Here is a 27017-nt window from a genome sequence, read left to right on the forward strand (position 1 = left end):
AGCTTTAGCATTAGTCCTTCCAATGAACACCCAGGACTGATCTCCTTTCGGATGGACTGGTTGGACCTCTTTGCAGTCCAAGGGACTCTCAAGAGTCTTCTCCAGCACCACATTTCAAAAGCATCAATTCTTCGGCGCTCAGCTTTCTTCACAGTCCAACTCTCTCATCCATACATGACCAATCACCATCTGCAGTGATTTTGGAGCCCAAAAAAATAAAAAAATAAAGTCAGCCACTGTTTCTTCATCTATTTGCCATGAAGTGATGGGACCATGATCTTAGATGCCATGATCTTAGTTTTCTTAATGTTGATTTTATTAAGGTAGCCTAAATCATGCCATTGGGAGAAGGCAATGGCACCCCACTCCAGTACTGTTGCCCGGAAAATCCCATGGATGGAGGAGCCTGGTAGGCTGCAGTCCATGGGGTCGCTAAGAGTCAGACATGACTGAGCGACTTCACTTTCACTTTCCACCTTCATGCATTGGAGAAGGAAATGGTAACCCACTCCAGTGTCCTTGCCTGGAGAATCCCATGGACGGATAAGCCTGGTAGGCTGCAGTCCATGGGGTCACACAGAGTTGGACATGACTGAAGCAACTTAGCAGCAGCAGCAGCAAATCATTCCATCAGCTTTATTAGTTTTCTGTTGGAAATTAGCTTTTCTTCCTCAACTCCTTAAAATGAATGTACGTTCCTTCAAGGATGGGAGTGGGAGACGTATCTGAATTGTTATTGAACATCATATAGCCTGGCTCAGTGTTTATCTGTACCTGGGTGAATAATACCTCAATTCCCAAAGCTGAAAGGTATTTACCAGCTTCTGTATTTGTATGCCTGGCCACTAGGTGGCACCATGTGCCCTTTTGCAAAATATATTTTCTTCAGTTCAGTTGCTCAGTCGTGTCCGACTCTTTGCGACCCCATGAATTGCAGCACGCCAGGCCTCCCTGTCCATCACCGACCCCCGGAGTCTACCCAAACCCATGTCCATCCAGTCGGCGATGCCATCCAGCCATCTCATCCTCTGTCGTCCCCTTCTCCTCCTGCCCCCAATCCCTCCCAGCATCAGAGTCTTTTCCAATGAGTCACCACTTCCCATGAGGTGGCCAAAGTACTGGAGTTTCAGCTTCAGCATCATTCCCTCCAAAGAAATCCCAGGGCTGATCTCCTTCAGAATGGACTGGCTGGATCTTCTTGCAGTCCAAGGGACTCTCAAGAGTCCGACACCACAAGAACTTCCCCAACACCACAGTTCAAAAGCATCAATTCTTCCGCGCTCAGCTTCCTTCACAGAGAAACGCATATATGGCAACCTGCAACAAAAGCTGGATGTTTGGCCCAGGGAAAGAAATTTGTGTTTAGAGAGGGAGCTGGGTTGCTTCTTGTCAAGAAGAGGAGAGGAGGCTCTCTGCCTCTACCTAGCATTGGTAGGCTCAGGCATGCACCACCCCCAACACACACATAATTTAACTGTTCATTTTATCGGGAGCAAGCCTATATCATTGATAAACATGAATTAAGCAAAAATTCTAAGAGATATTCAAGTATGTGGTGGCTTGCATTTTAAAAAGACATCACTCATTCTATATAACAAGGCCTAAATCTGATGAGAGTCCACATCACCCTACCTTTCCATTTATGGTTGCTTTCAGAATGTTTCATCTTCTAGAGCACAGTCACAAGTATGATTTAACACTTTCACCTTTAAAAATATTTGCTGTAAGTGCATATTTATGCTGAGCGATGAGTAGGGCAATTTCCCCTCTTCTGCCCCATCGCCTCCCCATCATGGTCCAAAGACAAGTTCCTCTTTTTATCTCCAGCATGCTGCCTGGGCCCTCCTAAACCCAATGAATTATCAATAAATGTTTGTCAGTTATGTTCTTAATGGAACTTAAGATCTATGACAGTTATGGAGATACACGTGAAATGTACTTTAAGGCCTCCAAATTAAAATGTTGAACAAAAATGTAAATGGTGACAACAACGTTATTTTGTCTGTGTTCGTGAGTAGAAGGTGGACACCTAGAAAGTGATGAGTTCAGATTTGACACTGTCTTTGAGGCACACAGTCTGCAACCAGAGAAAACCCAGGTCTGAATCCCAAGCTTCTTCTGACCCTATTACCTACCAATATGTAATCATGTGCTTGTAGAAATTTATATGATTTCTCTAAGCCTCAGTTTCTTCACCTGCAAAATAGAAATGCTGTGCTGTGCTTAGTCGTTCAGTTGTGTCTGACTCTTCACCACCCCGTAAACTGTAGCCCGCCAGGCTCCTCTGTTCATGGGGGATTCTCCAGGCAAGAATACTGGAGTGGATTGCCATGCCCTCCTCCAGAGGATCTTCCCAACCCAGGGATTGAACCCAAGTCTCCCATAGCAAAATAGGAGAAATTATAGCCACATTGCAGAGTTCTAATAAGAATTAACTCATCAATATGTGTTATTGCTAGGAGAAAGAAATCCCAAGCTGCACCGTTGCCCCTGAAGCAGCTCGTAGAGGATGCTGTGCAGGAGAGGCTGAGCTGCAGCGAGGGAGAAACGACCGCAGATGGCGTGTCCTGAGGAAGTTGGTGAGCAGAGATAAACCACTGAGCGTCATCAGTCCAGGAATTCAGTGGTCATGAGACTTAGTGGTAAGAGGACCGTAACTACTCATGCTGCTTCAACCACATTCTGAAGTCACATATTAGAGTCCGTGTCTTGTAAAAACGTGTCCTCCTTCCCTAGAAGGGCACCTCTTGTCAAGATTCTGAGGAAATAACATCACCACGAAGCCCTGCGAACAGAGATGACTGAAGCGAGTTGAAACCCCCTCCTTATGTAAGGATAGCTTGGTCCACTGACCCAACAACTTCTCCTGTCTTACTCCCAACTGTGCCCCCCGACCCACCCCTAATATTTGAAAACCCATCGCATTTGGGGACAAGCCATTTGAGAAACACTGGGGCAGGAACTGGTTAGTGATATTTGGGTTGTGCTCTCAGTTCCTTTTTGACTAAAAGAGAAACTGGTAAACAAAGAGTCAGATGAGTAGGGCAAAGATGTTCCCTATTGCATGTCAGGGGGTTGCTGGGTTATATTTTGCAAAACTCTTCTCCCTCCATTCCTCCCCAGACAAGCAAAATACAGAGAATGGCCAAAGTTGCCCCTTTCCAACATCACAACCTTTGGAGTACTCTCGCTGCCTAAATATAGTCCAGTGTGTTGTAATGGAAAGAGCTCTGGACTTGGATGCGTGTTCTAGACTTAAGTTTTGGTTCTATCATGTACCAGTGTTATAACTTGGCCAAGCCAGTTAAGCCCTCTGAATTTCAGTGGCCCCAGCCTAAAATAAAGCCTTCTCTAACATTCGCTAAATGATTTTAAACTATAAAAATCAGAAATTCTATAAACTTTTGGTCAGTACACAGAACATTTCTATATCCTTTAAAAATGCTGTTGCTTGCCCCTCCTTATACCAAATATACTCAGCTGCTTCTTCTAAGTGTGTTTCCTATCAACTATCTCATATTTTCCAAGATGTATTTTTAGAAAAGGCAGAGGAAACAGAGATCAAATTGCCAACATCTGTTGGATCATAAAAAAAAAAAGCAAGAGAAATCCAGAAACTCATCTACTTCTGCTTCATTGACTATGCTAGAGCCTTTGACTATGTGGATCACAACAAACTGGAAAATTCTTAAAGAGATGGGACTATCAGACCACCTCACCTGCCTCCTGAAAAACCTGTATGCAGGTCAAGAAGCAACAGTTAGAAGCAGACATGGAACAACAGACTGGTTCAAAATTGGGAAAGGAGCGTGTCAAGGCTATATATTTACAAACATTCAAGATGGCAGGAGGAAACTGTCCAAATAAAGAGAAAAGGCTAGATTTGGATGTTCAATAGAAGCATTTTGTATGGTCCCAAAGTGGAGATGCAGCCTGGAATATGGTGAAGCCCTTTAACTCAAGCCTCCACTATGAAGACAGAGGTGCAAATACCCACATTCTGTATTAAACTGCCAGTACAAACAGTGCTTGGAGGCTCAGACCAAAGAAATTATTCATTTTGGCTGGAGGAAACTGGGGGAAATTGTCCAGGAAGGCGGCATTTGAGTTGGGTCTTTCCCACAGGTGAAGGAAAGAGCTGTGAGGGAGATAGGGCTGGAAGAGTAGTCGGAAGACAGAGAGCAGTGAGGGAGAAGGCACAGAGATGTGAGGGCTGAGATGCTTGAGAATGTTTCATTAAGGGCGCCCAGCGTCTGAGAAATACGTGATTTATCCTGAGACTTCACAAGCGGTCCTGGGGCATGTGTTGGGTCCCACAAACCAATGCAGTCCTAACAGCAGCCACACAGAGTTGTAGCTGTTGTGAAGGGAAGAGGCCACTACAAGTCCCGCACAAGCCTCAAGTTTATCGAGCCCCTTGCACACGAGGATCTCAGAATTCCTTAGTGGGGTCACAAAATATAACATGGATAGTGGGGTAGTAAGTGGATGAGCCCCATCTGCATGTACCTTTAGGATATCGAACCATTACTGGTTGCCTCTAATCCAAAACGATGCAGGTTACTGCAGGAATTTCTCGTATGCACTTATAAAAAGAAGCAATTCATATGAATTCTAGCATTATCAACTGTAGAAAGCATGATGACTACAGTTAATAATACTGTTTAAAAGTCGCTGAGAGAGTAGATCTTAAAAGTTCTCACCACCAAAAAATATATATGTAACTATATACAGTGGAGGACTTATTGTGATGATCATTTTGCAACATATACCAATATCAAATCATTATTTATAGAACTGAAACTAGTATTAATATAACATTATGTGTTAATTGTTGTTGTTATTCAGTAGCCCACTTTTGTCTGACTCTTTGGGACCCCATGGACTGCAGCACACCAGGCCTCCCTGTCCCTCACCATCTCCCAAAGTTTGCCCAAGTTGGTGTCCACTGCATTGGTGATACCATCCAGCCATCTCATCCTCTGACACCCTCTTCTCCTTCTGCCCTCAGTCTTTCCCAGCATTAGGGACTTTTCCAACGAGTCAGCTGTTCCTATCAGATGACTGAAATACTGGAGATTCAGCTCCAGCATCAGTCCTTCCAACGAGTATTCAGGGTTGGTTTCCCTTAAAGTTGACTGGTTGGATCTCCTTGCTGTCCAAGGGACTTTCAGGAGCCTTCTCTAGCACCACAGTTTGAAAGCATCAATTCTTTGGCATTCTGTCTTCTTTACAGTCTAGCTCTCACAACCGTACGTGACCACTGGGAAGACCACAGCCTTGACAATATGGACCTTTGTCGGCAGAGTAATGTCTCTGCTTTTCAACACACTGTCTAGGTCTGTCATCGCTTCCCTGCCAAGAAGCAGCCGTCTTCTGATTTCGTGGCTGCGGTCACCATCTGCAGTGGTTTTAGAGCCCAAGAAGAGGAAGTTTGTCAATGATATTACCTCAGTCCAAGAAGGAGGGGGGAGAGGACAGGGAAGAGAAAGGAGGAGGAGGAAGGGACAGGCAGGCTGGTGGGTGGGGAGGAGAATTGGAAGAAGCATCCACTAGGGGCCAGCATGACCTTACCAAGGACAGTCTCGCCTTACTAGCCTGTTTTTCTGACTATGACTAAATAGGCAGGTAAGGGGACATTCTCACCCACTGAATCTGCACTTCTGCAGTCTTGTAGACAGATCTCCTCACGAATAAGGAATAAAGGTGTCCCTCCCCAACTCCCTAACTATCCCTTCTTCCCACCCTTCACTCCAGCAACCATAAGCTCATTCTGGAAGTCTGTGAGTCGGTCTCCAGAAAGAGAAAGGAAAAACCCATGTGATATCACTTATACACAGAATCTAAAATATGATACAAATGAACTTACAAAACAGAAAGAGACTCAGAGAAGGAATTTATGGCTGCCAGGGTAAAGGGATTGGAGAAGAAAATGGCAACCCACTCCAGTGTTCTTGCCTGGAGAATCCCAGGGACGGGGATGTCTGGTGGGCTGCCGTCTATGGGGTCGCACAGAGTCGGACACGACTGAAGCGACTTAGCAGCAGCAGCAGCAGGGAGCTTGAGATGGACATATACACACTACTATATTTAAAACAGATAACCAACAAGGACCTACTATATATCACATGGAACTCTGCTCAATGTTGTGGCAGCCTGGATGGGAGGGGAGTTAGGGGAAGAATGGATACATGTATATGTGTCACTGAGTCCCTTCACTGTTCACTTGAAACTATCACATTGTTTGTTAATCAGCTATGCCCCAAGACAAAATGAAGTTTTTTTTTTTTTAAATGATGGTACATGTATGTATATACATACATATATACAGATACATACATACAATAGAATACTACTCAGCCATAAAAATGAATGAAATAATGCCATTTGCAGCAACATGGATGGACCTAGAGAGTGTCATACTGAGTGAAATAAGTCAGAAAGAGAAACCATGTGATGTCACTTATATACAGAACCTAAAATATGGCACAAATGAACTTATATATTAAACAGAAACAGACTCACATAGAGAACAAGCTTGTGGTTGCCGGGAGGGAGGGGAGGTAGAGGAGGGATGGATTAGGATTTGGGGATACAAACTATTATATATATATAATATATATAATATATATCAAGATATATAAGATAAACAAGATCATAGTATGCAGCACAGTGATCTATATTAAATATCCTGTGATAAACAACAATGAAAAATAATAATATGAAATAAACATTTTAAAAAAAAAAGAAATAAAGGTTGGATATTAGAGCAATTGAGTTAGTAATTGGTTAAATAATTGCATCCAAAGAGAGGAAAATAAAATGGATCAATAGCAATCATAAGAGAAATTTCTAATAAGATAGAGCCATCATCTAAATTTCTTTAATCTGTTTTATTCAACTTTCTTTCTTTTTTTTTCTAGTATTACAGTGCACAAGACATGTTTATCTAATCTACATGTGTTACAGCTGAGAGGGATTACATTTGGATCCAAAATTGTCTTTGTCTTTGTCCAGCTAACTAAATTCAAAAAAGAGAAATATAAGATCCTGGACTTTGATCCCTCAAATGAACTACATAAATATAAATTGGGGGTCAAAGAGGTATGGCTTAGATAAAACATTCTCTTGGGTTTGCAAGCAATAGCTTAATGAAGCTGGACAATAGTACCTGACTCCTGGGAGAGTGGCTATCTTTTGCTGCTGCTACTGCTAAGTAGCTTCAGTTGTGTCCGACTCTGTGTGACCCCATAGATGGCAGCCCACCAGGCTCCCCCGTCCCTGGGATTCTCCAGGCAAGAACACTTGAGTGGGTTGCCATTTCCTTCTCCAATGCATGAAAGTGAAAAGTGAAAGTTAAGTTGCTCAGTTGTGTCCAGCTCTTAGCAACCCCATGGACTGCAGCCCACCAGGCCCCTCCATCCATGGGATTTTCCAGGCAAGAGTACTGGAGTAGGGTGCCATTGCCTTCTCCGGGCTATCCTTTAGGCTCACTGAATTCCTTCTCAAAAGACCTGAGCTCTATTTCTACCCCACCACTAACAAGTCTTTCAGTTTCTGCGTCTTCATTTACTGACCTCTAAAACTAACAAGTTGCCGTAAATCTTTGGGTCCTTCACAATGTAAAAGTCTACATAGGACTCACCCCTTTATTGTCCATGGAAGTGGGATGAGCATTCACTTCACTACCTTTTCAAGTGCCTTTCTGAACTAAAGAGCCTGGAAAGCAAAAAGGGATCAAGACTCCCTTGCAGCTAGGTCTGGCGACTCAGAAGCCCTTAGACAACATATGGAAGGTGAAAGTGAAGCAGAGGCTGTACTTCTGCAGCTTCTGTGGCTTCTGTAAACCAGGTGGATGATGCTCTTGGTTTCTTCAGCAGCAGCAATATCAGAGGTCCCAGTGGATCCCAGTGGATCTCTGTGGTGCTGAGAGGCAGGGCCCTGAGCATCTATTTCTTGGACCATAGCAGACAAGGTATGCTGAAAGCACAATTTATGGAATGATCAAAATTCAGCTTTCTTAATATTTCATAATCCATTTCAGATTCATTCAGTGGAGTAATCCCCTGCTCCTCTTGCTACTCAAAGTCACTAGCATCAATTGGGAACTTGTTAGATATGCAGGCTCTCAGGTCCTACCCCAGACCCACTGGGTATAATCTGTATTTGCAGAAGAGCCCTGGCTGATTCATGCATACATTAAAGTTTGAGCCAATCCCTGACTTTTCTGCTGCTCTTGGCAGTTCATATTCCTTTAATGACTTTAGTCACAAATATAGTTTCAATTTATTAATTAGAATGCCCAGTCTTAGATGTTAATCAGAACTTCAAGCTTAATTCTGAGATAACTCTTTGTCCTCATACATATTGGGTTTAGGTCCTGACTTGAGAAAGCAGCTTGAAGGAGCTTGATTGGTTTTCCTTTGTTTCTCTTTCTGCATCTCCTTAGTGTTTGTTTCCTTTTCACCTCACCCAGCGCAAAGAAGGGGATAACAGGGAAAGAAGGAAGGATGGGTAAGGAAGTAGAAAACTCTTTGGATGAGCAGCTTCCTCCTCTCTGAGTTTGGAGGTGACTATGGCCAATTCTTTCTTCCATAAACACGTTTTGTGGACTTTTTGGAGGTGTTCATTTTGGGGGACTGATCCCCTCTGATATTCAAGACAGGTTTATCTTTTTCCAGGTGTTCACTTGCACTCTTTCCTCAATCTCTGGGAATCCAGACTCACCTCCAGCTTTTCCGGTACTTTTTTCAACCCCTTCTGGTGGCCTTATTCTACAGGAACCAAGCCCCAGGTGGCACTAGTGGTAAAGAACCTGCCTGCCAGTGCAGGAGATGTGTGAGGTGTGGGTTCCCTCCCTGGGTTGGGAAGATCCCCTGGAGGAGGGCACAGCAACTCACTCCAGTATTCTTTCCTGGAGAATCCCAGGGAGAGAGGAGACTATGGAGGCTATGGTCCACGGGGTCGCAAAGAGTCATGTCAGACTGAGGCAACTTAGCACACACACATGCAAGATAACCCCATGGCAGCTCTCTGTCTTTCATGGACCACAGAAATATGTACATACCTAGCTTTGCCCCCGCAAATTTTGTAGTGTAGAATCCCAAAACAGACTTCTCCATCCTATGGCCACAACTCACCTTAGCTTTCTCAAGAGTGAGTCAGGCCCAGTTTCCTGTGTCTTGCAACTGCGGGGAACACATTTCAGACCTCTCTGGGTGAGGCCAAGGGACTGCCCTCATTAGGCTTGAGGGGGAGAGGATAAGCGCCCCAGACTCCCCACTATGAGTAAGAATTGTGATGGAAACTCTTCATATGTCAAAGAAAGCTCTTCACAGACCCTCTCTCCCCTCCATACTCTAACCCCTTTTTAATCTTCTTGATTTGATTTCGGAGTCCAAAAGCCAGAGAACAAATCTTTGGTCATTTCCTTTGTACATTCTGTGTATGATGATCTGGCTTCAGAATTCCATGTCTGTTGCATTGCATCATGAAATATCACTTTTGACATCCTGTCACAAGTGCAATTGCTTAATTGTAAAAAAATAAAAATAAAATTCTGCCTTCCTGCCTTTTTCTCCCTGGACACACCCAGTCAGTTATGGGTCCCACATTTTAAATCAAATACAGAGATGTGCCCAGAAAAGCCAGGATGGGGAAGGAATTCTAAATTAAGAACAGTTGAAAACACTGAAACAAACAGAGTCTATCTTTAAGAAAACTAAGCATGACTTAAGCAGCGTCTTTAAACATCCAAAGGCCTAACAAGAGGATGAGGAATTAGATCTGTTATGTGTAACTCTAGGAGGCATGGTGAGTAGAAGCTATAACAAAATCATTTTGCTCATTACCCATAGGAAGAACATTCCAATTGCCAGAGCTATCCCAGGCAGTGGTAAAGAACCCACCTGCCAATGCAGGAGACCCAAGAGATATAGGTTTGATCCCTGGGTTAGGAAGATCCCTGGGAGTAGGAAATGGCAACCCACTCCAGTATTCTCACCTGGAAAATTCCATGACAGAGGAGCCTGGCAGGCTACTGCCCATGAGGTCCAAAGAGTCAGACACAACTGAGCATGCCCACTCCTCCTAATATAAAGTGAATCGTCCTTGGGAGGCAACGAGGACCACATACTCACAGGAAGTCAAATGTGGCCACATGGCAGGAGAAGTTTAGAATCTTAATAAGTGGTTTCTTGGTTGAACTAAACAGCTTTTAAATTCCTTTCAGATTTTTGAGGACTTCCTCTTCAACTGAAGAAAAAGTCCATCGTTAGTCTCAGGCTACACATAGGGTCATGTGTAACTTTTTTTCTAGACATATTGAAATTTGCTTTTAGGATGCATTTTGTATTTCATTAATTCTAAGAGATAATTTTGTTCAAACTACTTTTAATGTCTCCGGAACTACAATGCATCTTATGACTGTCATCGTGTCATAGTTTGCACTGCTTAAATAAACACGAACATGAAAGTACTGGTTTCAAAATTTAAGAACTGGTATAAGCATCTTGGGAGAAATTTCTAGAGATGACAGTGAAACGTTCATAGGTTGTGAGAAGTGGAATGGGTGGTGTATCAGACATGTTTAGCCACATTCCTGAAAGTGAAAGTGTTAGTCACTCAGTCGTGTCTGACTCTTTGTGACCCCATGGACTGTAGCCCACCAGGCTCCTCTGTCCATGGAATTTTCCAGACAAGAATACTAGAGTGGGTAGCCATTCCCTTCTCCAGGGGATCTTCCCGCCCCAGGGCTCAAAACCAGGCCTCCCACAGCTGAAGTCAAAAGTAAGTTAACTCACGATGATTGCAAAACCAGCTTACAAGTCTGGCAATGATGAGTGTTACTCTTGTTATGGCTTCTTTTAAGGAATGCTGCATTACTAATGCTCTTCATAGGAAAGAGCACGTTGCAAGAATGGGAAAAAAATCTTTGATAAATATGAGTGGGGAAAGTGATTTAGAGAAGTCAAACTCTGAAAGTGAATAGTTTTAGGAATACCTCACCCAATTTATATATTTCCTTTATGTTGTCCTTTTTATGCATACGTAAGAGTGATATAAACTGTGGAAAATTCTGAAAGAGATGGGAATACCAGACCACCTGACCTGACTCTTGAGAAACCTATATGCAGGTCAGGAAGCAACAGTTAGAACTGGACATGGAACAACAGACTGGTTCCAAATAGGAAAAGGAGTACGTCAAGGCTGTATATTGTCACCCTGCTTATTTAACTTCTATGCAGAGTACATCATGAGAAATCCTGGGCCGGAAGAAGCACAAGCTGGAATCAAGATTGCTGGGAGAAATAGCAATAACCTCAGATATGCAGAAGACACCACCCTTATGGCAGAAAGTGAAGAGGAACTGAAAAGCCTCTTGATGAAAGTGAAAGAGGAGAGTGAAAAGTTGGCTTAAAGCTCAACATTCAGAAAACTAAGATCATGGCATCTGGTCCCATCACCTCATGGGAAATAGATAGGGAAACAGTGGAAACAGTGTCAGACTTTATTTTTTGGGGGCTCCAGAATCACTGCAGATGGTGACTGCAGCCATGAAATTAAAAGACACTTACTCCTTGGAAGGAAAGTTATGACCAATATAGATAGCATATTCAAAAGCAGACCTTTGCCAACAAAGGTCCATCTAGTCAAGGCTATGGTTTTTCCAATGGTCATGTATGGATGTGAGAGTTGGACTGTGAAGAAGGCTGAGCACCGAAGAATTGATGCTTTTGAAATGTGGTGCTGGAGAAGACTCTTGAGAGTCCCTTGGACTGCAAAGAGATCCAACCATCCCATTCTAAAGGAGATCAGTCCTGGGTGTTCATTGGAAGTAATGATGCTAAAGCTGAAACTCCAGTACTTTGGCCACCTCATGCGAAGAGTTGACTCACTGGAAAAGACTCTGATGCTGGGAGGGACTGGTGGCAGGCGGAGAGGGGATGACAGAGGATGAGATGGCTGGATGGCATCACCAACTCGATGGACGTGAGTTTGAGTGAACTCCGGGAGTTGGTGATGGACAGAAAGGCCTGGCGTGCTGCAATTCATGGGGTCGCAATGAGTCAAACACGACTGAGCGACTAAACTGAACTGAAGAGTAATTATAGGACTTCCCTAGTGGCTCAGATGGTAAAGAGTCTGCCTGCAACACAGGAGACCTGGGTTTAACCCCTGGGTCGGGAAGATCTCCTGGAGAAAGGAATAGCTACTCCAGTATTCTTGCCTGGAGAGTTCCATGGACAAAGGACCATGGCGGGCTACCGTCCATGGGGTCATAAAGAGTCAGACATGATTGGCAACTAACACTTTCACTTTCAAGAGTGAAATTTGAATTTAAAAATAGAAAATTTAAAAATTTTCTATTTCTAATTAAGCCTAAAAGACATTGTGTGGCTATTTGGCCACAATTTCCTTCCTTAATGTTCTGCTCAATAGTGCATCCTATGGTCAATGTCATTTTAGATGCTGTGAACTACAGCGATAATGTGATAATAGCTTCTATCAAGTATGTTACTTGGATAACCTCATTGAATCCTTCTAGCAATTCTGTAAGGAAGATGCTATTATTACTGTGCTTTGCAGATAAGGAAATACAACTTCAGGGAGAAAATCTCTTGCCCAAGTCTTGCTGTTGTCGCTAAGTTGTGTCTTACCCTTTGTGACCCAGATGGTAAGTAGTGAGGGTGATGTTTGAACCCAAGTCTATTAACTGCTGGCCGGGGTTCTTAACCTCTATACTCTGCCACCTCTAGGTCCAGAGTTAATTAGCTTGGCTACTACAACTTAACATTCTACATTAAGAGCATATTTACTGTAAAGAAACGGGAGAGTGGTCATCTCCCACATCAGCTCCTTTGAACTGAAAAAGACTTAAGTATACCAGTTCTTTAGCCTCAGATGTTAGCTGAATCAGGGATGTACAGTTATATGAGGCCTCTTATTATAATTAGAATGTTAAGCATTGAAACCAATTATCTTCGAAGGTGTAGTGCATGTATAGTGACTGGAGAATAAACTAAACTAATACGGGCAAACTGCAGTACACCTTGGGAACTGGGTGGAGAACTAGGATGATCTGGCTTGGAATAAGAGCTCTACTTAGCAGAAAGTTCACATTTATTAAGGAAATATAGTCAAGAGTACATTCTCTTAGTTAACTGCAGCCCAGCTAACAAGAATTCAGACGATGGGTGGGTTAGAACTACAAACAGGGACATTGACTCTGCAAGGATTGCACTGCTGAGTTGTTGCACAGCACAAAGTTAGTAATGTTGCCAGGATTCAACTGGGGGAATTCAACAGAAGATTAGGGGTCAAGAGTTTCTCTGGGTTTATTAAGAAATATAGGACTTCCCTCGTGGTACAATAAATAAGAATCCATCCGCCAATGCAACGGACATGGGTTTGATCTTTGGTCTGATAAGATTCTACATGCTGTTGAGCAACTAAGCCTTTGAGCCACAACTACAGAGCCCGAGCTCTAGAGCCTATGAGCTGCATGTACTGAAGCCCGCAACGAGAGCCTGCGCTCTGCAACAAGAGAAGCCACTGCAACAAGAAGCCGGTGCCCAACTGAAGAGCAGCCGCCCCCACTTGCTGCTGCGAGAGAAAGCCCTCGCGAAGTACCAAAGGCTCAGTGCAACCAAAACTATATGAATTAATTTTTTAAAAGAAATATATAACTGCAATGATGTACTCTCCTGACCAGGGTAAGAGAAACAAGCTCTCTCAGACATAATTTGACAATATCTATTAAAATTTAAAAGGACTCATTTTCTTTAACAATTCTACTTAAGGCTAGGAGTTTGCCCTACAGATATATTCAAATATGTGTCTAAAGATCTAAGTGTGAGAATCTTCATTGCAGCATAATCTAAAACAACAGAAGTTTGGAAATAATAGTTCATCAATAGGCACTGGCAGACGTCATCTCTCTGGAAAGTGACTTGTGAGCCTCCATGCTGGGCTTAGTGCTCCTCCTCTGTGCTTCTAAGCACCTTAGCATCCCCTGACTTAGAACCTTTAGTAATGAAAAAAATCTGTTTATTTGTCTTTCCCTCTCTAAGTGAAAGTGAAAGTGAAGTCGCTCAGTGGTGTCCGACTCTTTGCAACCCCATGAATTATAGCCTACCAGGCTCCTCTCTCCATGGGATTCTCCAGGCAAGAGTACTGGAGTGGGTTGCCATTTCCTTCTTCAGGGGATTTTCCCGACCCAGGGATTGAACCCGGGTCTCCCCTATTCCAGGCAGACGCTTTAACCTCTTTAAGGTTACTCTTATTTCCCTCTTTTTCCCGATGAGAGAGCTTGAACTCAGAAGGCCTGTACAGCCCATGCCTCACCAACAGAGTTGATGACGCAAAAGTATATGCAGAGGCACAGAGGCATCAAAGAGGCTCCATGGGGAGAGAGCAAGTGGTCCGTGTGACTGCTCCATGTCATGATAGGGAGTTTGGACTTGAACCTAGAGGATTTGATTCACTCTCTTAGGAAAAAAGTCATTAAATGTGGAACCCAGAGTTGAGTTCCTTCCTTCCACAGAGTCAAGTCCAGATGAGAAACTTAGACTCAGGGAGGACAGTATGAGAGAGGGAGGCCGAGATCCAAAGGAAACTTGCCAGGACCCTTTCTGCTGTCTGATGGGGGACTTCCGGGTTCCTTGTTTGGTATCTGGTATGGACACTCACAGGTTTACAGTCAAGGCCTGAGACTGAGACACAGAAGTGATCAGAGAGCCAGAGAGCAGTGGCTTCCTCCCCAGGTTTCTCCAGCATTCTGTTGCTACCCTTGCTGCTTGAGAATGAGCTTGAGATTCTCCTTGGGTAGCCTGGGCTAGCTAGCCAGCCTTCTGTTTCCCTAAAAGCATGTTGGAACCTGATGAAGCTGGATGAGGACTCAGCGCCCTGCGCCCCACCCAGAGGAGCACGGCCAGTAAGCTGCCTGTCTGACGTTTCTCAGTATTTCCTTAGTGCAGGTCTTCCTGGGAGATCATTAATAGGTCTTGTAGGGGAAGATCAAGGAGATTCGGGGGGCTTAAAGACATGGAGACTAAAAGGCATAAAAGTTACTCCTTCCCTTGCCACACAACATAGAGAAGTTGAGTCATGAATGATTTCATTCTAACCCATAAATCTTATTCTTTCCCATCCCCCACATCCCTGGCCTTAAATGGAGGTAGGTGGCAGGAAGGAAGATATTGTGGCTGCTGTGAATGAGGAGATAGTAAAGAGATAAAATGCTCTTTTGAATGGCTATTTCACCATTTCACTCCCTTAAGAAATGATCAACTGATGTTTTAAAAGTACTTATTATTGAAGTATAATTGCTTTACAATGTTGTGTTCATTTCTGCTATGCAGCAAAGTGAATCAGTTATACATATCAACTGACTTTTTTTTAATGGGTGAGATTCTTTGATTAGGTAATCAATGCTAGTCATGACCCTAATGCTACTCATTTTCTATCTGGATAAAGAGACAGCAGAAATATCAGGGGAACAAAATCACAATGGGCCCACTGAAATAGAGTCAGGTTAGCCAGGGAAGGCATGCCAAGAAAAGATTCTGGGAAGTGAGCTAAGCCTGCATAGAAAGCTGAAAAGCAGAGGCACAAAGACCAGAAGCCCAACACTGGATTATAGTGCCTGAACATACCTTCTCAAGGGATAAGCAAGTGGCCGCTGAGATCAGTTTATTTGATTGCTCTTTTGTAATTTTAAATTAGCTTCTCCTCCAGTGAGGTTTATTTATGCCCTCCATAAAGAATGTTTCCGCATATCCATCCCAATTTTCCAACAGGTTTAAGAACCTCTTAACAAGACTTCCATGTTCTGAACCCTTTCTACTTCCCCATGTTCATCTCCTGCCACCTTCTGCCTAAAATATACCCTACCCTGCCATACACACACACATAAACACATATAATTCTCCAGCCACTTTTAATTATTTGCAACTCTACAAACACACTATGGTCTTCCATGTCTCTGCTTTTGCATCCTCAGCCTGCATTCCCCACTCCTCAATATTTTCCCATCTTCACTTGGTGAAATCTTGCTCTCCTTCGAGATTCAGTTTCCTCCACTGAATTCCTAGTGTTTCACAGAAGCACTTATCACATTGCACTGTAATATATGTGTGAACCCACCTGCCTCTCTTCTTATATAATTTCAGTGACTTTGTAGTAATAACATGGTGAAGATAATACTTGAAGAAAGTAAGAAGGTAAGAAGAAGAAAAAGATGAAGGATGTTAATGTGATACTGATTAATCACTCAAAAAGAAAGGGAAATTGCATTGTGACTGAATACCTATAGACTATAAGGGTGGGAGGGTAGAGTTGTTATCAGTTCTAAGCCTTAACAGTAAAGGTTAACTGATGAAGGTATAGGTAGGCCTAATGAGAAAGAATTCTCCTGGAAATAATTCACACCAGCTCTGCTGAGATCTCATAGTTTTAGTAGGCAGATGAGGAACTTATAAAGACTGAACTGTGTCTTAGTGTTGGAATGGCTCTTATAGAAGAAACTGGCAAAAACTAGAATACAGCAATTTTGAGAATTTGTCTTAAACTTTCTTCAAAGAGATTTCTCGATGCAGTTGTTTAATTTAGGCTAAAATGAGCAGGGCCTGCCTGCTGCCACCAGAGCCCATCAGAGTCTGTCAAGCTATGCTGGTGTGGGAGGTGCATCTGGGTGGCTCTAAGTGTACACTCACCCTTAACCTGGAACGGGAGACCCACACAAATCCCTTTCTGTCTCTAAAACTATAACACAGGACTTTGAAGGTATAAACTCATCAGAAACAGAACTGAAAACCTTTTAAATTTTAACTTTCAATTCATGATGAATAATTAGGGTTGTAATTATTGACCCTTAAATGTGACAGAGGTGGCTTAGGAAGGTCTCCACGTGACGGGAGCAGGAGAAACCAGAGGTGGATATGCCTGGAGAGGGGACTGTAGCTACCCCCTCCCTCAGCTCTCCACAGTAGTGGTCTCAGGGGTTCCCTGACTCACAGCCGAGTGGGAAGTGGGGGTCTCGACTGTGTGCCCTGGCAAAGGCTGTGTCTCCTTTAATTCCAGGACCACCCGGCTGAGGAGGCCTTGGAGCAGCTGCATTTCTCGGAGCAGAAGCGCCACGTCGGGTTTTAGGGCGCCAGCGGTTTGTTGCAAGGGTGTCGGTGGCGCACACGCTGGTGGCCCAGCGGTGGGGGCTCCGCCCGCGGGGAACTGCGGCCCCGCTGAGGTGACATTCGGGACGGAGGGGACCGACGGGACCGATCTGGACACCGGGGGCTTTCTGAAGGAAAGCGGCTGGTTACCGGGGTCCGGGGCGGTGGTGGACGCCAAGTCCAAGGGAGAACCTGCGAACACAGCACACAGAGAAACGCTCGGCTGAAATCATTCTCTCATGGCCTGAGGCGGGAAAAGGGGGCGAAGGACTGAAGGACGGGCCGGGCTGGGGAGGCGAGTGGGGACGTCGAGGAAGCGGGAAATGAGCTGGAGGGGTGAGGGAGGCAGGGGTGTGGGAGGCGGTGGAGCCGGACGGCGGGGCAGGAGAGCGGGTGGGGAGTGACGGGCGTTTCCGGAAGGCGTGGGCGGAGGCTGGGCGGCCGGGGCTGCCCGCCCGGAAGGCTTCGGGAAGGGCCGTCACTCACCGCGGCCCGGGAGTTGCAGCCATGGGCTGCGTTTCCGGACGCTGCGGGTGGCTGTAGCCGCCTCGCACCAGTACGATTCCAGCTCCTCGACCTCCGGCTCGGGGACCGTGTACTCCGCATCCCAGTCGTAGCGGCGCACGGGGCGACTGTACTTGTAGAAGGCGAACTGCAGCGGCGTGTCGCGCTTCTGCGGATGCAGGCGCGTCTCGCAGCGCAAGACCACTCCTCCGAAGGCCCCGCCGCGAGCCTCCACCCGGCCTATCACCCTCAGCACGGGCGCCTGGAACAGCTCTGCGGAAGCGGGGGCCCAGTGGCCAAAGGTGCACTTTAGGCCGGCGCAAGGGTCCCAAGGAACCGGGCCCAGCTTTGTAGTCCCACGACCCCTCTCCCGCTCCGGTTTCCCACGAGGACCTCTAACCCACCAGGGAGGAGATTGTGTGTACACTTGAAGGGAGGAAAGTCTTTGAAAATGTGGGAGACGAGTCCACGAGGGAAGGGGAAAGCTTGAACGGAGCGGCACCAAGTCAGACGCCTCGAGTCACTCCCCGACTGACATCCAGCTCTGATCCTTCAGCCTAGAAGGGGTCTCAGGACGCCTGGAAGCAGTTCCCTCGCCCCAGTCCCACCGTGTTCCCATTTACTGCCACTGTCATTCTGGCTGGGGCTGCGGAGAGAGCTTCCCCCTACATGGGTGCCTACCCAGAGAAAGAAGCCAGGACCCCTGCCCCCACCCAGGCTTAAAGATCAAGTGCGACTTCACACTAAGAAGGAGAGGAGAACGTGCTCGTGGTCCCGCAGAGAAATCCCCAGCTTGCCAGCTACTATAACTCTCGCCCCTTCATTTCCCCGCCGGGTTTCTGTCCCAGAATTTCCCAAGGCTTGTTTGTCTCCCTCCCCGGCCCCGTCTCCCCCACCTTGCACGGTCACGGCCACCTTGGCGGAGAACATGGGCGCGCTTTCCACGGGAATGCGCATGGTGCCGGAGCACTGGTAGCGCCCGCTGTCGCTGGCGCGGGCCTGGGGTACCGTGTAGTTGGCGCTGGAGTGGAAGTAGCGCACGGGTTGGCCATCGTGGTAGTAGTGAAGTTTATAGACGATCTTATCGTACCAGCCGCGACAGCGCATGACCAGCGGCTCGCCCTCGAACACCGCAGCATAGGGCACTTGCAGGATCAGCCAGTCTACGACAGTCAGCACAAACAGCCTGATTCCAAGAGAAAGTCCAGCCCTAGGGGTGACCCATTCTTCTCCACCTCCGTGCTCGCTTCTTCCTACCCCTTTCCCCCCACCAATCCCCTTCTCCCTTCCTGGACACTCCAGGAGCCTCAGATGGTGAGTGGCAAGGGGAAGGGGAAGGCCAACCTTAGGTATTGATGGCTGAGACTTGGTTCCAGCCTCAAAGAGTAGTGTCCGTCAGAATCCAGTTTAAACGCCTTAAGATGGCATCAAGGCCTTCCTGACCTGGCCCCTGCTTACCTTTTCAGCACCATCTCAGGATTCTCCCCTGCCCCGTGTCTCCTTTTCCGCCTTACAATGCAGGCTAATTCCATCCATACTGTACTGCTGGGAGAACTGGCACTGCCCAGAGCCTTAGTACATGCCAAGAAGACCTCTTCACCTACTTTAGTTGAGGCCTATTATCCTGCAGGTCTGAACTTAGATCTTATCTCCTCCAGAAAACATACCTGAGGGCCTCCCACCCCCCGAGGACAGCCTTAGGCACCTTCTGCGGTACCCTTATTTACCTGATCATCATACTAGCTAACGTTTACACAGCCCTCAGTTCAGTTCAGTTCAGTTCAGTCACTCAGTCGTGTCTGACTCTTTGCGACCCCATGAATCGCAGCATGCCAGGCCTCCCTGTCCATCACCAACTCCCAGAGTTCACTCAGACTCACGTCCATCTAGTCGGTGATGCCATCCAGCCATCTCATCCTCTGTCGTCCCCTTCTCCTCCTGCCCCCAATCCCTCCCAGCATCGGAGTCTTTTCCAATGAGTCAATTCTTCGCATGAGGTGGCCAAAGTACTGCTAAATGCCACTTTAGGTGTTTTACATGGAGAAAAAATTCTGCAAGTAATAGCCACGATCTCTATGGTACTCTCGGTTCTGCAAGCAGTAACTACTGTCTATCATATTCAGTATCTTATCTGTGCTTGCTATCAGTTTCCAAACAAGAAACCATGGAGTGTGGATGAGAGTTGGACCATAAAGAAGGCTGAGCACTGAAGAATTGATGCTTTCGAATTGTGTTGGAGAAGACTCTTGAGAGTCCTTAGGACTGCAAGGAGATCAAACCGGTCAGTCCTAAAAGAAATCAACACTGAATATTCATTGGAAGGACTGCTGCTGAAGTTGAAGCTCCAATACTTTGGCCACCACCTAATTCGAAGAGCTGTCTCATTGGCAAAGACCTTGATGCTGGGAAAGATTAAGGGGAAGAGGAGAAGCAGGCGGCAGAAGATGAGACAGTTAGATAGCACTACTGACTCAATGGACATGAGTTTGAGCAAACTCTGGGAGATAGTGAAGGACAGGGAAGCCTGGCGTGCTGCAGTCCCATGGGGTTGCAAGTAGTCTGACGTCACTTAGAGACTGAGCAACGAATGGGTATGAAGTGTAAATGCTAATCTGAACATTGAGTGATAACCTTTTAAATTCTGAATAGAAAATATACCCTACCAGGCTAAAATGACAAAATATTCCCTACAAAGTAGCCAATCCTGTGCCCTAATGAACAAATTACTGTTACTTCTCTTATTCTGTTTGGAAGCTCTTTATGTCTTCCCAGGAAATTAGTTTCTTCTTGACTCGTGTGTGTGTGTGTGTGTAATAAAAGTGCTTTGTTCATCTGCTTTTTTCTTTGACAACCTCTCATAATTCATTTTTAATCTTCACAATAACCGAACAGATGGACACTCTTATTGTCCCTATTTTACTAATGGGAGGCACAAAGAAGCATCACTCTGTTCAAACAAGAGTAATCCCCCAGTTGCAGGGAACCTCACTTTTCCTGCTTTGCACTGCCCTTTCCCTTCCTGCCCAACCCTCTTTCTCAAAAGTATTCAGTATCCCAGGTCCTTAGACTCTCTTCTCTTCTGAGCTAGTAAATGAACAGAAATGTTTATTTACTGTCCACTGGCAGGATGGTAAAGGGACCTTTGAGGCTATGCAAGCCTTACTGCATCTCTCACATAGTGCCAGGCAGACTCAGTATAACCCCTCTCTTCCTACCCCAATCAGAGTGGCCCCGTGTCCTCTCCCACAGGAGGGGCAGCCTTGCCAGGGGACGTGTGCACTGCCCCTCCAGTGTTCAGACACTCACCATTAGATACAGAGAGGTGGATGGGGTCACTGACGGGTGCTCCGCGTGTCTGGCATCTATACACCCCTGGCGTGTGCACCTCGATGCTCTTCTTATAAGAAGGCAGGAGTAGGTGGCCCAAATACCAGAGAGTGCTAATGGGTCGAAGCTCCAGGAGCAGCGGGTGGTACCCATCACACCGCAAGGTTACCTTTTCCCCTTTGAAGATTGTGGTCCAGGGTGGGTGCAGAGACAATATGGGCTTCTCTGGAGTAGCTGGGGGAGAGGGTATGGGAGGCAGCAATGTGAAAAAGAGAATCAAGGTGAGGTGCCCAAGGATGAGATCTCAGGTTAAAAAATATCAGAAAATGCCAGTTTCCAGGACCCAGGTTACTAGTCCGTCTCTGGGAGAGGAGAGACCACACTGGGCTATCAACTAGTCCCTTGGTGAGCACCCATGTCTAAGTGCCAGGCCTGCTGGCAAACTGAGTCACAGGGATTGAGAAGCCATGAGAAGAGACGCTACCCTGGAACAGCTAAGAAGTGGAGAGTACCCAGGCAGGTCACTTGGGATGGTTGGAGTAGAAGTCACAGAAAATTGGGATGAGGGATGTGTAAGACTCACCAGCTTGTCCACTGCTTGGAACTACAAAACAAGAAAGAAGGAGGAGAATGTTGGCAATGAAAGGAAAAGGGGGCCTCTCTTGACCATAGGAAAGATTCAACAAATCCCAAGACGTGTTTTTCTTCTGCCTTTAGTTCCCTCAACTCTGAGAAAGCCCCTTTCCTCTTTTCCTCTCCAAAAATAGATAACAAACTGAGGACTGAATATCCCCCCCAACACACATATACACCCTGACTCCCACTCTTCCCCATACCTAAAGTTCTTAGGCCAGTGTTGCCTCACTGAGGACTCACCCAGGAGCAGAAGGACTGTTAGCTCCCACATGGTGGATCTACCAGCAGCAGCTGCAGAGCAACGGAGATGCCCTGACATGGGATGGGAGAAGAAACAGAGACCAGTGACCAGTGCTGACCACTGAGCCCTGGGAGACATCGCTGCTTCTCCCAGTCATTCCTCATTTCTGAACACGGTGGACTGGAGGGAGCAGGAGACAGGCTGGATATGTGTCAACTCTCAGATGCCCCAGCACCAGACACTGTCCCACCTGCTACGCCTAAACCACCTCACATCTCAGGCCAGCCCCACCTCCTGTAGAGAAAGCCTTTGTTCCCTTTGCAGCCCAAGAAAGCCACATAGAACCCCAGGCTCTGCCTGCCACCTTCAGGCTCCCAGCAACATCCCACTCCCATCTCACTCCTTTCCTATCCAGGAAGGTCCCATAAGCCTCAAATGAGAAAGACATCTTCATGTCCTCAGGATCCACACAGGACAGGGACTTCCTTGGTAGTCCAGTGGATAAAACTCCATACTCCCAAAGCAGGTGGCCTGGATTCGATCCTTGGTTGGGGAATTAGATCCTGCTTACTACAACCTAAGTGGCTTAGATGGTAAAGAATCTGCCTGCAATGTGGGAGACCTGGGTTCTATCCCTGGATGGGGAAGATCCCCTGGAGAAGGAAATGGCTGCCCACTCCAATATTCTTGCCTGGAGAATTCCATGGGGTCACAAGGAGTTGGACATGACTGAGCGACTAACATTTTCACTTCACTTTGCTGCAACTAAAGATCACTTGTGCCCCAACGAAGACCCAGTGCAGCCAAATAAATAAATAAAAATATTTTTTTAAAAACAGATCCACCCTGGATTATTCTACTCACTTCCCAGTGATAGGCATTGGTGGGAAGTGAGATTGACATCGGGTTCTGTATACCTGGAAGTCACGTCCTTCCCTGGGTGAATAGACAGAAGAGTATGATTCATCAACCACCTTCTGTGTCACTGTCTTACAGTGTCACAGTCAAGAGGAGAAATGTTTATTTGTTTCCTCTTTCTATCTCCTTTCCTGAAAACTTAAACCTCAAAAATTAGAAAACCCTTCCTTCCCACCTATCCCAAAGATCTTCTCTATAACATATCCACTCACTTGGCTTTCCTTCCTTCTCTCTGTCCCCAGCCATGCCCCAGTTCTAATAATCCTTACCTGTGTTAGAAAAGTCACTGCATCAACCCCTCGGAAGCTTCTCAGACCTGACCTCTCGCCTCTACTTCTTGTGCTTTTCAGCCGTGTGATCATACCCTGAGCAGTGGGGAACCTGAATTCTCCTGTAAATACTTAATGAATTTTCCAACCTGATAGTATGTCTCCTTGGACAGTGTTCGGTCCTCATCTGTGACTGTTTAGTACTAGGGTACCTCCTTCCTTTGGACCTCTGGCAGGAAGGAGATAGATGATCAAACCCTGTCAGGGTTTAAGACGGTCTCTTCCCCCCTTCCTTGCTGATGCCCAAAGTTTCACTCTAAGAATTTCCTCGTAGTTTCTCTTAATATGCCAGCCTTTGTTAAAAATGCAGATGCCCCGTAGGGAAATGCGATTGATCCTTTAAATTAAGCTGGTCACTTCAGATCCTGCTTTGAGAACACGTTTTGATAGAAGAGAGATAGAATTATATGGGTCTGAAAACCAGGGAGGTAATTGATAAGGTGTTCAGGAGTGGGGGGAGGAGAGGACGAGACACCAGGAACAGAGACTATAAACTGCCCGCTTTAGGAGGGCCCAGCTAGGCAGTGTTCCCAGCTTCTCCCAACATGCCTGATGCCTCATCCGGGGCCAACGTGAGCCTCCGCACATCATCCACAATCTGTACCAGGCCACCACCTTTATGATAAGAATGTAATGCACCCCTCAGCTCTTCCCTAAATCTACCCAAGTTGACTCTATTTTCTCTTCCTATCACTCAGAATACAGATCTCAGCCTCTTCCCCCAGATTCCACGAAAAAACTTGATTACACTCAAAATTCATGAGGTGTACAATCTTCCCTGAAAATCTCTAGAATCACCCATAGGGTTCATATCATATAGCGCTCAAGTTTTGGCTTGAAGAATCTCCCACCCGGCATTTCTTCATTCCAGGCTTTCTTCTGCACTTTCCTAAATTGGATCTTCTTCTCCATCCAGGACTTTTTCCTGAAGAATTTCTAATTCTTTACTATGCACACCTTTACTATGCAGAGAAAATTAGCAATGATCATTTATTACGTGAGCAATTCTGTGAAGCCTATCATGACATCACTTCTGGACAAGATATACCATTATCTGCTAAGAATTCTGAGAAATAAGATGCTTTCAGTGATGACAGTGGGATGCTGCTGCTGTTGGTATCAATGGAGACACAGCTTATTTCAGTGGGTGCTGCAGCCCTGAGCATGTAGCAAGTACAACACCATGTGCCTCACAGATATTACTTTATTTATTTATTAAAAATATTTATTTATTTGGCTGTGCCAAGTCTTAGCTGCAGCATGTGGGATCTAGTTTCCTGACCAGGGATCGAACCAGGCCCCTTGCATTGGGAGCTCGGAGTCTTAGCCGTGGACCATCAGGAAAGACCATATTACTTTAATTCCTGCAAGGGGACTTTAAGGAGGAATTATCATCTCCATTTTACATATGTTTCCTGTGGTGCTAGAACTGGAATTTGAATAGAAATCTATCTCAACTCTAAAATCTGTTTTTCCATGCTCATAGCAGACTGTCATCATTAGTCTTTTCAAGTCTCCTCTCTCGTTTTATTTTTTATCTTTATTCACACTGGGGCTTCCCTGGTAGCTCAGATGGTAAAGAATCTACCTGCAGTGCAGGAGACCTGGGTTTAGTCCCTCAAGGGGAGCGGCTACACACTCCAGTTGTTGCTGTTCATTGTCTAAGTCATGTCCAACTGTTTGTGACCCCAAGAACTGCAGCACACCAGACTTCCTGTCCTTCACTATCTCCTGGAGTTTGTTCAAACTCATGCCCATTGAGTCAGTGATGCTATCTAACCATCTCATCCTCTGCCGCCCCCTTCTCCTCTTGCCCTCAATCTCTTCCAGCCTCAGGATCTTTTCCAACGAGTCAGCTCTTTGAATTAGGTGGCCAAAGTATTGGGGCTACCTATGAATGAATGAATATTCATTCCTACCATTGAATTCATTCCTACCATTCATTCCTACCAATGAATATTCAGGGTTGATTTCCTTTAGGATTGACTTGTTTGATCTCCTTGCTGTCAAGGGACTCTCAAGAATCCTCCAGCACACAATTCAGAAGCGTTAGTTCTTTGGTAATCCCCTGGAGAACAGAATGGCTACACACTACAGTATTCTTGCCTGGAGAATTCCATGAATAGAGGAGCCTGGCAGGCCACAGTCCATGAGGTCGCAAAGAACTGGAGACAACTGGGTGACTTAATTTTTCACTTTTCACTCATACTTCTGTTCTCTGCTCCACACGAACACCCACTGTGTAAACTACTTTCTAATCCTTCATACATGCGTATATTTACATTTGAGAAATGTTTAGTATTATTAATTTACATATATGCTATTGAGTTTTAGATATTTCTCTTTTAGAATAAAAGCCAGAGTTAAGAGGAATTTGCCTCCCCCCTCCCCTTTTTTCCTGCCTCAGTGATTGTGCTGAGACATCTCACCTCATCTTCTCTGACCCTTGAACTGGAATTTACATCATCAATTCCCCCGGCTCTCGGGCCTTTGGATTCAGACTCAGTTTCCCTTTCCTAGGCCTCCAGTTTGCAGATGGCAGATCATGGGACTTTTCAGCCTCCATAATCTAGTGAGCTGATTCCTCATACTCACTTTCTCTTCTCTCTGCCTGAGCCTCTGAAAACCACCATTCTACTCTTTGCTTCTACGAGTTTGGCGCTATCAGATTCCACACAAAAATGCATGCATGCATGCTAAGTCACTCAGTCATGTCCGACTCCTTGCAACCCTATGGACTGCGGCCCGCCAGGCTCCTCTGTCCGAGGGTATTCTCCAGGCAAGAATTTTGGAATGGGTTGCCTTGTCCTCCTTCAGGGCATCTTCTTCACACATAAATGAGATCATGCAATATTTGTCCCTCTTGTCTGGCTTATTTCACTCGGCACAGTGTCTTCTAAGTTCATCCATATTGTGAATGGCAAGAGTTTCTTTTCTTAAGGCTGAATAATATTCCATTACATATATGTGTAGTACATACAACGTATCTTAGATACATTTTAATTATCCATTCACTTGTTGACATTTAGGTTATTTTCATATTTTGGCTATTGTGAATAATGCTACAATGAACATGGGAATGCAGATATCTCTTGAGATACTGATTTCCCTTTTCACTTAGGGATATATATATATATCCCTCCCTCCTTCCCCTCCATTCGCGCCTTCCCCCTCTCTACTCTCCCCTTCCCTCCTCCATTTTCTCCTTTCCTATTCCTCCCCTTCCTGGCTTTCCCTCTCCTCTTCCACCTCTCCTTCCTCCCTGCTCCCTGGGAGCCCCCTGTTTTGGATTAGCTGGGGACCACCACCAGAGGCAGGGGAGGGGGCCCTGTGGACTACCCTCACCCCTGGCCCCAGCCCCACCACCCAGCTCCAGAGCATCTCCCCCTTGTTGATCCTCAGGCCTTGAGGAATCCCAGCCCTCCATCCCACCAGGATCTGTGGCGAGTGGGGGCGACAGCAGCTGTGTCCCCGGGGAGGAGGGGAGGAAGATTCCAGCTGAGCTCTGCTGCTGCTGCTGATTGTTGCCTTGGCCAGCCCCACCTGCCAGGTGCTCTATCACCACGCAGGGCTGCCATCCTGGACGACCAGACTGTGTGGGGCCACAGTGAATGTCTGGCCCTGACCCTGACCCTGGCCCGGGAGCAGATCAACAGGATCATCGAAGTCCCAGCCAAGGCCCCTGTGGAAGTAGACATCTTTGGGCTGCAGCAGGGCAGCCAGTAGAGGGCCACGGACACCATGTGTCAGATCCTGCCCAAGGGGGCCGTGTCTGTCCTGGGACCCTCCTCCAGCCCCACTTCTGTCTCCACAGTGAGCCAAATCTGTGGAGAGGAGATCCCCCACATCAAGGTGGGTCCCGAGGAGATGTCCCACCTTCAGTACCTCCGC

The 27017-nt window shown here is 46.0% G+C and overlaps 1 protein-coding gene across 1 annotated transcript; it reads right to left on the bottom strand.

Moving 5' to 3' along the window:
* Positions 1-15936: 15936 nt before the first annotated feature.
* FCRLB (Fc receptor like B) lies at positions 15937-21909 on the bottom strand. The gene is made up of 6 exons (XM_019958322.2): positions 21879-21909; positions 21586-21606; positions 20982-21236; positions 18572-18838; positions 17658-17948; positions 15937-17363 (listed from the first exon to the last, which is right to left on the bottom strand). Exons 1-6 carry the CDS (start codon positions 21907-21909, stop codon positions 16975-16977), a joined length of 1254 nt encoding a protein of 417 aa, XP_019813881.2. The 3' UTR covers positions 15937-16974.
* Between the last annotated feature and the right edge of the window lie 5108 nt (positions 21910-27017).

The sequence above is a fragment of the Bos indicus genome, chromosome 3, assembly GCF_029378745.1.
Source record: "Bos indicus isolate NIAB-ARS_2022 breed Sahiwal x Tharparkar chromosome 3, NIAB-ARS_B.indTharparkar_mat_pri_1.0, whole genome shotgun sequence".
Classification (NCBI taxonomy): Eukaryota; Metazoa; Chordata; class Mammalia; order Artiodactyla; family Bovidae; genus Bos; species Bos indicus.